The sequence below is a fragment of the Crocodylus porosus genome, unplaced genomic scaffold, assembly GCF_001723895.1.
Source record: "Crocodylus porosus isolate Cpor-Errol unplaced genomic scaffold, CroPor_comp1, whole genome shotgun sequence".
In the NCBI taxonomy this organism is placed as follows: Eukaryota; Metazoa; Chordata; order Crocodylia; family Crocodylidae; genus Crocodylus; species Crocodylus porosus.
Genome location: NW_017728886.1, coordinates 182,540,513 through 182,556,502, shown reverse-complemented (window position 1 = coordinate 182,556,502; position 15,990 = coordinate 182,540,513). Strand labels below are relative to the sequence as shown.

The following is a 15,990-nucleotide window of genomic DNA, read 5'->3' as shown; positions in this document are numbered from 1 at the left end:
CTTTGTGAAATTTTGCACAAAAAGTATTTACTGTTTTTCTGCTGCCCTTCTAATTATCTATCCAGTTGAGTATTAAGGATCACTGAAAGTTTTGTCTGTGTTCGATGGAAAGTAAAGGCACCCTCTGCAGTCAAATTTTTAAGGAATGACCTGACTTATAGCAAATCAGGGTTGCACTTCCTTGATTATTTAAACAGAGCATAGTCTACCTACTTTTTTAATGTTTCGCAAATGTCAGTTTCCTCTTTCTTTGCTAGAGCCCATTTCATGTTAGAGTAGTGCTCTGTCCTCTTGCTGCATAGCTGAGCAATGATTTCACTTCGTTTGCTTCTTACCCTGTTATGAGAAATTCTACTAAGCCTCTCCTTGGAAAAAAAAACACAAAACCCAAGAAGAAATAGCTGAACAAGAATTAGTCCAGAGCAGCAACTCTGAGCCAGGGAGGATTATCTCAGGTTTCCAGTTTCCTAGAGACAAAGATCCTTCCCCCACAGTTATGTTGTGGGCGGCGTTTTTGAATATATGCTAATTCAGCTGTTCTGACAGGAGGAAGAGCTGTGTCTCAGTTACACAGATCTCTTGTCAGCAAACAATAGTCAGAGGTTCTTACCGAGCCAAGCCATGCATTTACTGTTGTGACAGGATCATTTGATCTAATAAATGAGTAAATGCTGGTAGTTGTCTTTGTCACCAGGCAGTAGGAGAGATGTGCCTATGATAATGGAGATAAAGGACTCGGGCAGCGTGGTTCTGACAGCCTACCATTCTTACACTCCTTCTAGGATACCAATAATGGAACAAACCTTTGTGCCAGAGATTTCCTCCAGCCACTCTCCTATCAGCAGGTAAAGCATGAAGAATTATAACGGGTACAGTGCTGCTGCATTTCATCCGAGCTGATTGTGTTTTCCAGTTGTTTTCTGCTGATGTAGTTTGTGACTCTTTTTCAGATCACTTTACCTGTTACTCTTCACTTTATTTTTATTCATTACTTGTTTCCACTGGGGAACTTATTCAATTTTATGGCACTGGTTTTGATTAGAAATGGAAAATTCAAGTGCCTGGTTTAACTCTTGTAAATCAACAGTTCCATTTAGTTTGCAACCCAAGATTCACAACAACATAATCCCTTGGAAAGAAACGCATAAATTAAGCTTCTACTCAATTCACTTATTTACTGGGTTATGAAAGGTCATAAGGGTCAGTGCAAAGACAGTTCACCAGAAAATTCATTCTGTTTGGAAGTTGCTGACACTTTTTTTAAGTGCTTCTCCCATGATCCACAAAAAGGTCAGGATCAAGGATTGTTTGTCTTGAAGTATTGCAAGAAATTCTCTGATTCACACATGCAAACATACAGCTGCACAAAGTGAAACTAGTCCCTCAAAGACATCATCTAAGTGAAAACATTCCTTTAAAAAGTTATAGTACAGTAAATTATATCTTATCTACATATGAATGCAGTTGCATTTGTTTTGTTTTGTTTTTTCCCTGGGGTGTGTAACTGTCCTCCCATTTGCATAGCTTAGAAATAGGAAAGAGATCTTACCATTTGATTGTGGTTGTATTTGTTTCAGCAAATGTGACCTTTCTTCTAAATATCTGTCTCTGAATTACACCACTTTCTACAGATAAGATTTCCAAAAATGTATACTGTCAAACAAGACTCTTTAGGGAGAGCTGGCATTGGGTACCTTCATACTGGTTTAACAATGTTTGGTCTGATGGCTTGAATTGCTGAAGATTTTCCTCCCTTCTGCTAAATTGGGAAATCTGGCTTGACTGAATAAAATGACAACTAAAATCTAAGGCAATAGTATTATAGTTTTAATCTGTGACTGGCTGTAGTCTTGATTTGTGACTGGGAGGAGAAGAAATAATTAAGTTTCTTTCAAAATGAGCTCTGTGTGTTTTAATAAAAGCAATGGTAAGTAAGTACTTGATACTGTCATTTTACAATATGCTATTTATGTTATGTGCGGTTATTGTTGGGTTTAGACATGCACTATCCCTAGTTATGTGATTAGGATAACTTCTTTTGTGTTGTTTAACTGGTACCTGGAGACCAGCAACAAATACACAATTTCATTTTAAGAAAGGAGTTTTGCCCTTTGGCCATGGTAAGAGTGGATCCTGCTATTCAAATCATGGAATGATGGTTTGGCAGTGGTGACAATGGTGTTTCTTTCTTAAAAAAACCAAACAGCTAGTCCTTTTATCTAAGGGCAATGGAAATGGATGTTTTGTCATCATTTTATACTTGTGTGCCAATTGTTTCAAAACGTTCTTGAAAGTTAAGCCTACAATATGCCCCATTCAAAATTACATATTCATCACATAAAATTACTTATAACTTCAAACTGCTGTTCCTGGGAAAAGAAGATGTTAGTGCTTTGATGCATAACATAATTTGGAAGCTTCTGTTATTAGACAAGGAGTATATGGATGTGCACACATGCGCACACATGACTTTGGTGTTGCCTTCAATTTTTTTGTCTAAGTTCCCACAGCTGTCTGGTAGCAATATTTTTGCCATATGGGCAGTCAAATACTCTATCCATATTTCCAAAGCATGTTCCGGGGGGTGATTTTATTAACTCAGCATGCCGCCCCGTGGAATGCTGAGTACATGAAGACAAATTCACTTAACATTTTAGCAAATGGGAGGTCAGTCTCTAGCTTAATCCCTGCTACATCTGAGAGAACTGTACTACACTTCAATGGTGATGCAGTGACTTTGTTTCATGAAGCAGTAGGCTCTCTCGCTTTCCTTGAAGAACATTGTAAAGACTCTCTACAATGCATCCATTCCTTGGACCTTCAGGATAACACTCTGGAAGAACATTCCCAGAATACCATGTCACATGCTTGATAACAAGAAACAACTAGGTCCTCTTCCCTGATCCTCTGCTTTCTGATCCTTCCATGCAAATGCTGTTCTAGAGAAGTTGTTCAGATTGACTCCAGATTTATACCGGTGTACCTGACAAGAGAATCAGGGCCTTGGTTATTAACCTTTGACTTACTGTCTAGTGATCAGCACTTCCCATCAGTGTAGGAATCAAGGTCTTTAATTACTAATACCATGAAAAAAGCACTTTTCTGACTTTAGAGAGGGATGTTGCTTTTATCTGGTGATCAGCCAAAATGACCCAGTCAGGAATGGATTGCATAATTGTAGTTTTATGGTTTAAGGAACTGCATAACTGCAGTTTTATGGTTTCATGTCTGGGTTTCAAAGAAAATGAACAAGCTGGAAAACAGGAGCCAAAATTTGTTGCTTGATGCGGAGATAAGAGACTTGTTCTTGATCTTCCTTTCACTGGTATTTCATTTGAAGTAAAATTTATGTGAGAGGAAACTAAAACCCAAATATTTTACTTTAACCATATCTTTAAATGTAGCAGTGACTTTTGGTTGCCTCAAACGTCAGCTGCCTAACTTGAGATACCTTTTGTGGAGTTTTTGAGCTCTATGGTTCCTATTAAGTCTCTTTAAATTTAGAATCTCAATAAATCAGACCTTAGTTTTTACCTTTATGATCAGATCCCATTATCCTTCCTCCTGAAAAATTCCTGTTGACTTAAAAGGTCTTATTCATGTCCAAAATTGAAACCTCACAGTTTTTGATTTGTTCACTTAAGGGAATGTGGTTTGCTCTCCTAAGGGAGTAGCCTAACTTGGGGACCATGAGATCTATGCAGGCTTCCACAGTTCACAGCAGGAAGAAAGCATGCGCACAGACACAGCACAGAAGCACCAGGCCATAAGCAAAGACATCCTTCCTTTCAAAGCTGTACTGCTCTGTAGATAGGGTCAAAGAGGAAACATGGCTGAGCCTTGAACCCACTCAGCCTGAAGCAGGAAGTCCTGAGTTCTGGCCCCTCCTTACAGCATTGTTCAGGTTTTCTGCACTAAACAGTTATTGGGTAAAACACAGTTGGGAGAAGGGGCTGGAAATTGTATCTCCTTCCCGCCCTCTCAAAGAAGTGTCATGCACCCACTTTTTCAGTCTCTTGTTCCATTTGATGCTCAGTAGCACACCTTCAGTACAAGGGGTGGAGAGAGCCCCCAACCCCTCCCAGCTTAGCCTATAGCTCAGTCATTAAGACACTCTCTTGCATTTGAACCCTTGCAGACTGAAGAAAGCCCCCAAAAAACCCCTCAGGTTTTCCACTCCCTCTACCTGTACCACCACATCCTCCACCACATCTGCCTTAAAAGATCAAACAAGACAGTTGTCTGGCCTCCAAAAGGAAGAGCCTCAACATCTAAATCCAGGAAGGTGTGTCAGACTGCGAATCCCCTTCTCCCATACATAGGTACCTGCATTCAGGCACCCCCATCTCTTCAGAGTTTCATTTCAGCTGTTTTAAGAGCTGCCTCAGTCTAAGACTTACCAAGTGCTGCATACTGTCAATTCTGTTCTTAGGCACATAACTCTCCCCACTGACTGCACTCAGAATTTAGGTACTTAACTCAGGTTTGTGAATCCCAGTCTTCAAGCCTAAAAGCTAAACATGGGAATGATGAGGCTCATAAGGCCTAGGTCCCTCTGTGGATTTGGGCCTTAGTGCTGTCACTCCATGTACCACTTCACTGAAGCCAGCTGGAGTTTTAAGTAAAAGCAGATATCTTCCATATATGGAAGATCTTCCTTGTGTATCTGCCTAATTCATTTCTATTTTGCTCCTTTTATGCCCTCTGCAGAACCCCCCTCTAATGCCAGCAGAAGTTCTAGACATGAAACAAATACAGAAAGCGAGACAGGTTCTTTTATTCACTAAGCCCACGGCAAAATCAAGGGAATCTCTGCCCCAAATCTCTTTTTATTTTGGACAATGATAACACAATACACCTGACAACTTCATTTTTTACTTGCCCTATGAGATGTCTGCTTTTGAGTGTTTAATTTTTGTTTGGCTCACAGTTTACACTGCTGCATGTCAACACATAATTCATAGCATAGTTATTTACAGTGTTTTACTGCTCATGAAGACAAAATACTGGTGTACTGGTTTTTCAGTAGTACACTAATCTAATTAATACCAAACTATATGCATATATGTCGGGAGGGGGCGGGGGTATGGAATACTTTCCTCATACTTTTCTCTCCTGTTTTTGTCCACCTTATTCATCATTGGAATTCAGAAGTCAGAGTCCCAAGAGAATTACAATACATGTTAATTATACATGGCCCAGGAGCTTACTGTAATTGTAACTTCCACACTGCAGCTACTGAGATGCATCTCTTTTCTCATTGAACAATGTTGTTGAGATCATTTGGATTCATCTTTCTTCTGTTGGTCCCAAGCCCAAGATGCTTTTGAATATGTGTGATATTTTTCCTACCAGTTCAAAGCCAGGTGAATTCTCTTTCTAAGAAGAGAACTTAGGCCTCACTCTTTTCTGGTCTTTTTGTCACTGCTTGCATAATCTGTGGATGCTACAAGTGAGTAGTCCCCGGACTCAGGGCAGCACAACTGTACACAGCAACTGTGTGGACAGTGTGAAGAGGATGACTTCTTGCACCCATCAGCAGTTAGCCATGCAAATCAGTGTTCACCTGGGTCAGCTACAAGGTTAGGTTTACTTTATTCAGACTCAAGTATAATGATTAGAACTGCTAATTCACCTATCACTTACCACCTATCATTGAGATAACAATTCTGATTACAATAATGTAAATCAGGAGTAGCTCCATTTAAGTGAATGTGTTAAACCTACATAAAGTGGATATGAAGTGAGTCAGGGCAAAGTATCACCAGGATCTGTTTTTTAGAAGGAAACACTGACTATGAATATGCTACATAGGAAAAGGACCAAATAGAGTGGGAAATGATGTTCAGTCTCATCTTAGCCATCAGAATCACTAGCCTATTGGTCATGGAGAAAGTCCTAAAACCCTTTAGTTGCTTCCAGAGAACACTCTCTCTCTTTCTGTATACTCAGCATGTCTCACTCCACTGCTCTGTTGTGAGGCCTGAATTTCAGACAGGCATCACTAAACCAGAGTTAAAAAAAGAACACAAAAACATCTAAGGTTACTAAGCTGTCTCAATTACTTGTGAGCAATCTCCCAGATTCCTGCTCAACAAAGCCAATTTCAACAGATTTGGGGACCATTGCAAAACCATGTAGGGGGAGAGCTCAGTAGTATGGCACCGGATTCTCACAAATGTAGTCATCTCTTCCGCTCGTTGTATGATGTGGTTGGTGAGCATGTAATGTGTCTTGAAATGATGAGTATATACCTGTAGGTAGTTAGAAAGAGGTACCATATGGGCCACTTGAGGGTTGTAATAAAGAAGCCTCAAGTTCCTCTCACTACAGAACTGTATGAAGCAGTTCATGTTCCATCCCAGGAAAAACCATTAACGTCACACTGGTATGACTGGGTCCAACATGTCATAAGTGTTGGGGCTATGAGCAACGCTACTGCTCAGTTATATACAAATGACGTCAAGAATGTCTTCTACTGAGGGGCAATATAAACAACTGTGATTATTTTTTATGTTTATCTCCTTGTATTTTAAACGTCCTCAGAAGACAAAAATAAAAAATACCACACAAAGCTGTTTTCTTGTCCCCAGAAGATTGGGAGGTGGATTTGGGCCTTTTGCAGGAATTCCATGCCTCTGGAATCATAATTTTAAACTGCAGGAATCAAGAACGATAAAATGCATGTAGGAATGTAATTCAAATTAACCAAGATTGGGTGACAAAACACTTGGTGGGAAAATGACAGCTTTTGACTGTTTGCACAGATTCTCATTCATTAGCAGCTTCCATTTAAAATAGATATATTTCAACAAATTGTAACAAGCTATTATTAAAGTATTTAGCAGGAGAATGCATATAAATAAGTCAGACAATAGTAGACACGTTTTTTCCTGTAAGCTTTAGAAATACCTACAGAATGTCCCTTAGGACTCTCACTAAGGAATGTGGTATTTATATTCAATTCTTCATGTTATGGTTGAAACTAGAGTTGGCTTCTCTGGTTTCTTTTTAGTGTGGTGCTCCTGCTGATCTCCCTGGTACCTCCATATGGAAAGCTGATGGAAAACATCTGGCACAGCTCCTTTGATCATTGTGTTTGGTTGAGCTTTTGGCCAGCTGCACCATTCATTTTTAACTAAGTCACTTATCTTTGATTACATGATGGTTGAAGTTGCCTGCAAAAATGCTAAGAGCTGAAAGCCCTATATAGGCACCTCCATATTTAGTCTAACGTACTTTAGAGACAGCATAACAAAAAATAAGCAATTAAAAACAAGAATGAAGTATTATTTTGCAGAATAGATCATGTTAATTCAGCACAGAACACAGTCATATGGGAATGTACATTACAATATAGTTGTTATTATTATTATTATGATTATTATTATTATGGAATTACAGGTAAAAGCTGTAGCACTATTTGTGGAAGATTATGGTTAATGCTGTATGTGAACACAGAACCAAATCTTGAGCAGTAAGACCACCAGTAGCTCCCAGTTAAATAGTCCTCAGCCAACAGCATCAATCAGTGCAACATTTGGTTTTCATGTACTATTTCAAGTGCCAAATAAATTGGCAAATGTACCAGCTTTAAGCTACACACTGTACTAGCAGCTACCTGGCCCACTGCAGTTTTCTGTTCCAGTTGGCCAGACACCTCAATAGCATAACAGCAAAATTAGCAAAAGGTGGAGCACCAGTGGAGTTGGGGGTATTCATATCTGCCATTTTAGTGTGTTTCATTTACCATGATGATGCGTCTTATCCCAAACTGGCAAATACAGGTAGGTCCACCAGTCTACCTCCCTGTCTACTTTGTAACTATATTCTATGGCAGTTTGCCTGGAACAGCTTCCAGTCCTCCTATAGCTGCCTCTTGAAAAGCACAGAGCCTATTCAGGAAGAAGCAACAGGAGCTTATGCAGCCAAGGAAAGAATAAATCAATAGTGGAGGAAAGAGGAGCAACTAAGTTTACATATTTCCATGCTAACAGTCTCCTTCACAGAGTATTGTCTTATTCTCCTCTCCATGTGTGAATACAACTGCCAGGAATATTGTTGAGGACGATATACTATGCCCTCACCGGAATTTCATAGTTTCATAGTTAGTTTCATAGTTTCTAGGGTTGGAAGGGACCTGAGTAGATCATCTAGTCCATGGCAGGAAAGAGTACTGGGGTCAAACTTGTTTGACCCTAATTTGCATGAATATTGTTGTTACAAAGGTCCCATTTCCAAATAACAGTGGTTTCTATAAATTACACCATTTGTCTGTGAGTTTCCAAGTGGAATTGAAGGTGTCATTTTAAGTCTGAAACCTTAGACAATTTAATATCAGGTTATTTGAAAAAGGGACCCTGCAAAACTATTACAGCTGAGTTTAGCTACAGCATCAATATTGGAGTTCCTTTGTCATTAACATGAGGGGAAGGCTGATGTTCTCTGGAAGCTCCCTTGACTCCCTAATTTATTTCCTTCTTTGGGTCTCTGCTGTGGTGTGGTGCATCTCCATGCAACCACCAATGAGCTTTTATTGCTATTTGTGCAATGCTATTCATTCTTTCTTTCCTCTTTTTCTTTCAAATGATCAAAAGAAAATTGCCTGTAGAGTTACCATTACTTTATCTGTGAGGAGTTTCTTTAGCCAAGTATTTATATAGATGTAACATGAAGGCATGCACAGGTAGACAGACTGAAAAACTCAGTGACAAAAATGACATGACAGTGACACAGTTCACAAAGTCCAATGGTTACATGGAATACTGTAGAAAAACATTCTGAATTTTCTTTAAAAATAACTAATACCATTTCAGTTTAAAAAGCCAAAACTAAACAAACAGTCTATTCAGTATATTCGTTTTTATACTGTTTACTTCAACAGCAGAAAGTATTCAGATCCTGTTTTCTGAAAGTACCACATCATTAAAAAACTCTCCATTCTTAATAAACTAAAAGATTGCAAGTTTGGCTCAGGAACTGTTTTGTCTGATCTGAGCTGCGTTTCATCACTAATGGACTCCTGTTCTACAGTTGTTTTAACTGTATCTTTTTTAAAGAACCCTATTAAACCAGACATGAAATTAACTATGGCAGTCAGTGAAGCAATGAGATAATGCAAGCCAAAACAGCTTGTTCGACCCTAAACTGAGCACAAGTAATTCTGCAATTAATGTCATATGCTGCATAGCAGTGAGTCAGTACAGTTCTAAGCAATCAAAAGCTTGTAAAGGAATTTATTGCAATAGGATGCTACCAAAGCCAAGCAATACATACTGGGAGAATAATCAGAGCAAGTTTAGTCCTAATTAGTAATTAATCCTATTACAAGGTCCAGAAGAATCATAGAATCATAGAAGTAGGGTAGGAAGGGACTTTGTAGATCTTCAAGTCCAACCCCCCGCCTGGGCGGGAGAAAAACTGGGCTCAAATGACTCCAGCCAACTAGGCATCAAGCCTCTTCTTAAAGACCCCCAGGGTAGGAGCCAGCACCACTTCCCTTGGAAGTTGGTTCTAGATCCTAGCTGCCCTGACAGTGAAGTAGTTCTTGCAGATGTCTAATCTAAACCTGCTCTCCAACAACTTGTGGCTGTTATTCCTTGTCATGCCAGGGGGCGCTAGGGGAAACAAGGTCTCTCCCAACCCTTCTGGTCCCCCCTAGTGAGTTTATAGACGGTCACCAGGTCCCCCCTCAGCCTTCTCTTGTGAAGGCTGAACAGGTTCAGGTCCCGCAGTCTCTCATTGTAGGGTCTGCCCTGTTGTCCCCGGATCATGCGGGTGGCCCTCCTCTGGACCCTCTCCATGTTGTCCACATCCCTCCTGAAGTGGGGCGCACAGAACTGGACACAGTACTCCAGCTGGGGCCTGACCAAGAGATATTGAACTATATGTCTGAATTATATGACAGTGAACTATATGTTTTCAGATATAAACAATTAGTAAATATCATTAGCAGAAGGAAAAATACTGAATAGCAGACTTCTTGCTCTAGCTGATCAGAAACAAAACTTTTAACCAGATGGACTTTTGTTCTGATCTACTCCTTAGGGCTTATTGTAACAAAACCCTGGGGTGTCAGAGTGCTCCCAGAGTTGCAGACTGGATGTTTGTATAAGATTACTGGTCCCCCACTTCACAAAATGGATATGTATTTGCCCAAAAATCACAATTTAATATAGGCACCTCAGTTAAATAACAGAAAAAGCAGAGGTGTATTATATGGAGAGAAAACGTGATCCAATGGTTTGACAACAGAATACAGTAAAACAAAATTGACAAAACCTGACAAAATCCCTACTCTACTTTTGGACTACCACCTAGCTCTAATAACAGGCCTATTAAAATTCCCCTGGGGTCTGCCTCCCATTTTCTTACAGCTAGCTCCCTCCACTGGGGACCTCTAGTCCCCCTCTCCTCATAGGGAGCTGTCTCTCAACTCTCACTCTTCCCCCCCCACCCCCCACACTGACCTTACCTACCTCCAGGGGAGTCTGAGGATCTGCTCCATTCTCTGCCTGTGGCTCTCTGACACCTATATTCCTACACTATTTGGAAATGTATAGTACAAGCAAAAGAGGTGTCAAACAAAAAGTTGTAGGCAATATTTATTAATAGGTTAATAAATCTGTAGCCATTGAAGCCTTCAGGTTTATCTCACAGCTGAATCTCTCAAGCAGTCAGTGGAATGATTCATGGAAAATGACTTTTCTTGCTCTTTTGTAGCACCTCAGATTATCCATGTCTTAATATTATTACCTAAGGGCTAATTTTGAGTCAGTGTAAAATTCAAGTGAAGTCCCAGTTTAGTAACGGGTTCTACAGTTAACCAGCTGAGTAACCCTACAGTAATCTGTGTAGGTTTTGGTCAGGTTGCTTTTACATTTTTCCTAGATAAGTTCTGGGCTGTAAAAAATAGAATTTTCATTTTCTTAAAAAATCTGAGACTCTCACCCAGTCTTGGAACATACGTGTGCGTTGAATATGGTCATCATCAATACACAATAAAATCTCTTTTCTAAATAACAATTGTGAGTGAAGGAGCTTAACCCTATTCAGAGAAAATGAAGAAGCCAAATTCAGCCTTGATTTAACTCCATCAAATCCCATAATTAGAATTCACTCTCATTTCTTATAGGCTCATTGACACTGATACTGAGCAACAATCAAGCTGAAGATGACACTAAATATGGTGTATATATGTATGTAAAAATCATCACTTAGCAGTTACATGGGCATGCCCATTAAAAGTATGTCTGTAATTCTATGAAGGCGATGGTGTTACTAAGAACAGATTGGATTTTTGAGCCTGCATCAAACCCAGCCAGCTGTAGTTAAACCCACAAAGGCTGACAAAGTACATTCCTAGTTGTATCAGCAGAGTGGGTTAGATTAAATTACCTCCTTTGAGACTATTTATGATGAGTTTCCATCATTGGGATACAATTAGCATTTTATCCAGTCCACACTGGGACCTCAGGCTGTGCAACTGTTTTAATGTGAATAACCCAAGTGCTGCAAAGATGCATCATTATGGAGTAAAACTAAATCCTGCATATAGTCACATCTTGCAAGACAGCTTCATTGGAGATAATAACAACAGCCCTTAATAAATATGTCTGAAGACTCTTATAAGCAATTGTTTTATAGGTGTTTAAAAAAAGCAGTTTACATGAGACACCAGCAATGGCAAGTAGAACATTAGGTAGTGGGAAGAATTTTTCTGTTTTTCATGCATAGGTCGTATAGTTTTGTGCTGGCATGCCTGCTAATATTTGCTATATGAAATTTCATTCACAAAATTGAGGATTGTTTCTGAGAAATTGTCCACAATTTGGTTATTTCTTGGTAATTTCATGGAGCAAAAAATGTATTGGCTGCTTGACCATTCAGTGTAGTCTGTGTGTGCATTTGGTTCTTTTAAATTGATCAACTTCTCAGGTTCCTATGGCAGAGATTAAAATAAGTGAGCAGAGAGACACATAAATGTTACATAAGAACTGTCATTAAAAATATCGTCTCAAAAAGCTACGATTTAGTCTATCTACCTTGCCCTTTGTCTCATTATCCTAATCACTTCCACATTAGGAAGAATACATACATAGTATTTGTGTTTTCCTGTTTTGCTGGCATACCACATTCAGCTGAAATTTCAGGACATATATATTACATTTATGACAATGTATAACATGCAAATACTGCTACATAATACAGTTAAAATAAATACTGAATATATTCCAAAGTTATTCCATAAGCAATTGGTAGGTTTCACGAGTAGGCAATATATAAAATATAACATTAAATACACTGAAGAGATCTAGCATATTCTTATGGTAGATAGATGAGAAGCAAAAGGCTTGCAAGATTACTATAATGATTTTTATTTTTAGAATATCTAAAATTCCCTTTGTTTCTTCTCCCTTTGTATTTTTAAAGCCATTGCATTGTTCCCACATTTAGGCATGGACAGACATTGCACATAAACTTGTTTAAGTGATCAGAAACTGGTTTAAACCTGTAACAATACAGATGTTCAGTGCACATAAACCAGTTTGAAAATGGCTGAAATGAGTTTAAGATAAACCTGGTTGAATGTAGCCTCAGACTTAACTTACTTGGGTCAAATCAGTTTATGCAATGTCTATCCCAGACCCCTTGCTGGTTTAGGTTCAACCAGACTCTCCCAGCATGCCAGCTTGCTTTCTGGAGTGGACAGGGCTTTCTGCTCCACAGCAGGGCTGGCCCCTCCCCTCTGCTCCCTGGCTGAAACTCTTGCAGAGACTTGGAGACACAGCTGGGTCTGCTGGCTTCCCCGTGCCTCCCTTTTCCCCTCCCCACCCACAGTGCTTAAGCAGAGATCCCTCCCTTCACTCTTCCAAGCACAGACCATAGCCAGCAAGTGGTATGCCAGCTAATGCTGTGTAAGGTAGATAGGGCAGTGTCCACTTAAGGTTTTTTGGAGCTAATCAACACCTTAGCTGGTAATCTCTCTATATTCCTTCCTTTGGAAAAACACTGTTTAAGAAGAGCTTGAACTAATGAGCAAGTCTTTGATTTCTGATGGAGTGCTAAATGTGGATAACAGAGCTGATAAATGTTCTGTTATCAAGGGCAGGGAGGGAGGGAACCCCTCCCCAATAACAGCTTCCTGCCTGGGCCTGGCCATGCCCCACTTGGCTCAGCACTCTGGAAGGAAAGGGAGGAAGGGAAGGGAAGGCTGCTTTATCGCCCCCCGCCCCCCCCCAGCTTCTAGCCTGAGCCAATGCAGGCATGTGCTGGCATTTTTTCCATCCAGAGGGCATGTCAGTTACTTACAAAGTGATTTAGCCTGGCCAGGATACACTAACCTGCAAGTATTGAATCAATTCAGGCTCAGGCTTTTTGAACATTTGTTCCTAGCCCTAAAATACTTTGTATAGGAGACAAGACAGAATTTTCAATAGTTAGAACCTGAAAAATTGTGTTTAGAATCATATCAGGATTAGATGTGCAAATGACTTATGTTTATAGAAAAGACAATCCTGTTTTTACTGCTGAACTGATAAGGTTATAAAGAGTTTAATCTCTGATTTACAAATGTAATGAGCGTAACATGTATGGCTAAATCCAAAGGGTATGAATTCAGTGGAAAACTTGTGACTGATTTCAGTAACCTTTGATTCTATCTCTGCAAGTCTAACTTCAGCAATAGTTCTGCAAGCGTCTCCCTTTAATATCTATTGCATTGTCTATTGTATTATTGGTTGTTATATTACTGCATTTACTTGAACATAAGATGCATTTTTTCTCCCAATTAGCATAGGGAAAAACACGCCTTGTCATACAATCGCATAAAAAAACTTCATTGGTAATAAATTGGTAAACTTCAAATGGTAATGAAAATCAACTAAGAAGTTGATTAAAATACAGCCAGCACTGAACGTGACTATAAAAGTCATGGCCCATAATAGGGAAACTTTCTGCTGATGGAAACCCCTTTTTTTGTGACTTTTAAAACAAAAAACAAAAAAAAAACCCTGGCATCTGTTCCCTTCACAGGGAACTGGCACCAGGCCTGAAGGTACTGCAATACCAGGCTAACCAGGAGGGCTAGAGCCAGCCCTGACACAATCCACTTGGTGCAAAAATGCTACATTTGATCTGAGCCAAAAAGGTTGAGATGCTGATGGGAACTTTCAGCAAGACTAGATTTAAGAAATCCATTTGAAAAAAAAAATCTGAAAAAAAAAAATCTGGCAATGCTTATTGTGCTCAGACCCCCTCAACACTGACTTTTTTTCAAGTCAAGGTGAGCCACTATATGGAATACAGTTTTACTTCCTCTTCACTCCCACCAGTGAACTGGGTCTTTCTTTCCTGTTTCCAGTGATTCCTGTTTCTTTACCAGTCTTAAATGCCTGGCAAACATCACCAAATGGGGTCCCAAACAGTTCACCCAGAATCTCTCTGTCAGCCCCTCCCTCAACCTGTCATATATGATTAGTTGACCCCCACCCTCCATGTGGTGAAGCTGAACCACGTAGCCCTGTGCCTCATCTGCATATAATTTCCTGGAGGATCCCAGGACTCACAACAAGAACACCTGGCTCTGGTTATGAGTGGGGGCTAATTAGCACATAAATTTTTGGGGGGTGCATATCTGAAGTACATGCACATACTGTGCACTGCTGGGCTATCGGGTCACCATGGTTTGAAATGCTGTTGTCCCTGCTGTGACCAAGCCCAAATATGATAAACTGTGAGACTTTTGGCTTTGAACTAGTATCATGAATAGTTTGTACTCTGTATAGGGAGGTACAAAAGTGCTGGTAAAAGTATGTTTGTAAATTACCTGTCCTTACACTTGCATAAGTTAAAAAATAAATAAATAAAATGTCCATTCATCCGTCAGAATTCTCAAATTACCTCCTCATTTTCATGTGCTCAGGGACAGCAGGGTCTGACAGTAGGAGATGGGGAAGCAGTAGGAGGGAGAAGACTTTGGAGAACAAAGGACAAGGGTGCTACCTGACTCCCCAAGATATATTTTTTCTGCTATACCAGTGGGAAGGAAAAAAATTCAAGATAAACCTCCAATGATTCGATTCCATACATGGAAGAGTATAACAAATTTATACATTTTCCATATATAGTATTATTGGGAGGTCATCTTGTAATCAGGGTTGTCTTGTATTTAAGTAAGTATGGTATTTATTTCACCCTTTTCTTTATTTAAGGGTCCTTTATATTCCAGTGGAGGTCAAACCAATATTGGGTTTAATGAAAATTAGGCAGGCTTGAACTGAATTTCCTTAAAGAATTTATAAGACTGAAAAACTGAAGGTTTTGTTTTCCATAACATGGCTTAAACCTTTAGAAAAGTTTATACTTTTGTATCAGTTTTTGTTGGTCTTTTCTGTAGAAAAGACATGACAAGACAGGTCATTCACAATGAAAAAAGTTAGTAGAGTTTCTACTAGGTTCAATATATAGGCCTTATTTTGGATCACCCTCAAAGTAATATACTTACTAATGGAAATATTATCACAAGTTAGCAATGAGCCCAAAAATCCAAACAAAACAATGAAGACGCACAGACCTTCCTTCCTATTCTGATTCCATCACTGGAATCCCTCGTTAATAAAAGGATTTTGTTTTTAAAAACTTCCTTATGTGCATGTCTGCATTCCTGTTCATTTGTATGCTTCATTAGTTAAAATCAAATACAATGAAGAGGAGCTCCAAGCATGCTTAAAGTAAACAAAAAGTTTTAAAAATATGCATTGCCATCCTCATGGGAATTACTGTGCAGAAGACCAAGTCACTGATGTGAAAGTGTGTGTCTGCTTTCCTTGATGCCATTTTGTCATTGTGTAACTGCTCAAGAGTTTGTTCTTTGGTAACACACCTTTCTATTAGAGGTGCAGAAAGGTAAGAAAAGATTTGTTGTTTCAAACTTAGCAATATCTCTGTTTCATATACAACCATTCCCTGGAAGGCAGTAGGAAATAGGTG

The 15,990-nt window shown here is 39.4% G+C and overlaps 1 protein-coding gene across 3 annotated transcripts in view; it reads left to right on the top strand.

Annotated features, from left to right (window-relative positions):
* Positions 1-551: 551 nt before the first annotated feature.
* Positions 552-15,990, top strand: part of ARHGAP28 (Rho GTPase activating protein 28) — a 106,143-nt gene continuing 90,704 nt past the window's right edge. For 2 of the 3 annotated variants that reach the window (XM_019546267.1, XM_019546257.1), the window contains exon 1: positions 552-845. In XM_019546267.1, the coding sequence (XP_019401812.1) occupies positions 715-845 (131 nt within the window). In that variant the 5' untranslated portion in view covers positions 552-714. Of the gene's footprint in view, positions 846-11,134; positions 11,199-15,990 lie in introns of all 3 variants that reach the window. The other variant, XM_019546283.1, reaches the window with a different exon arrangement.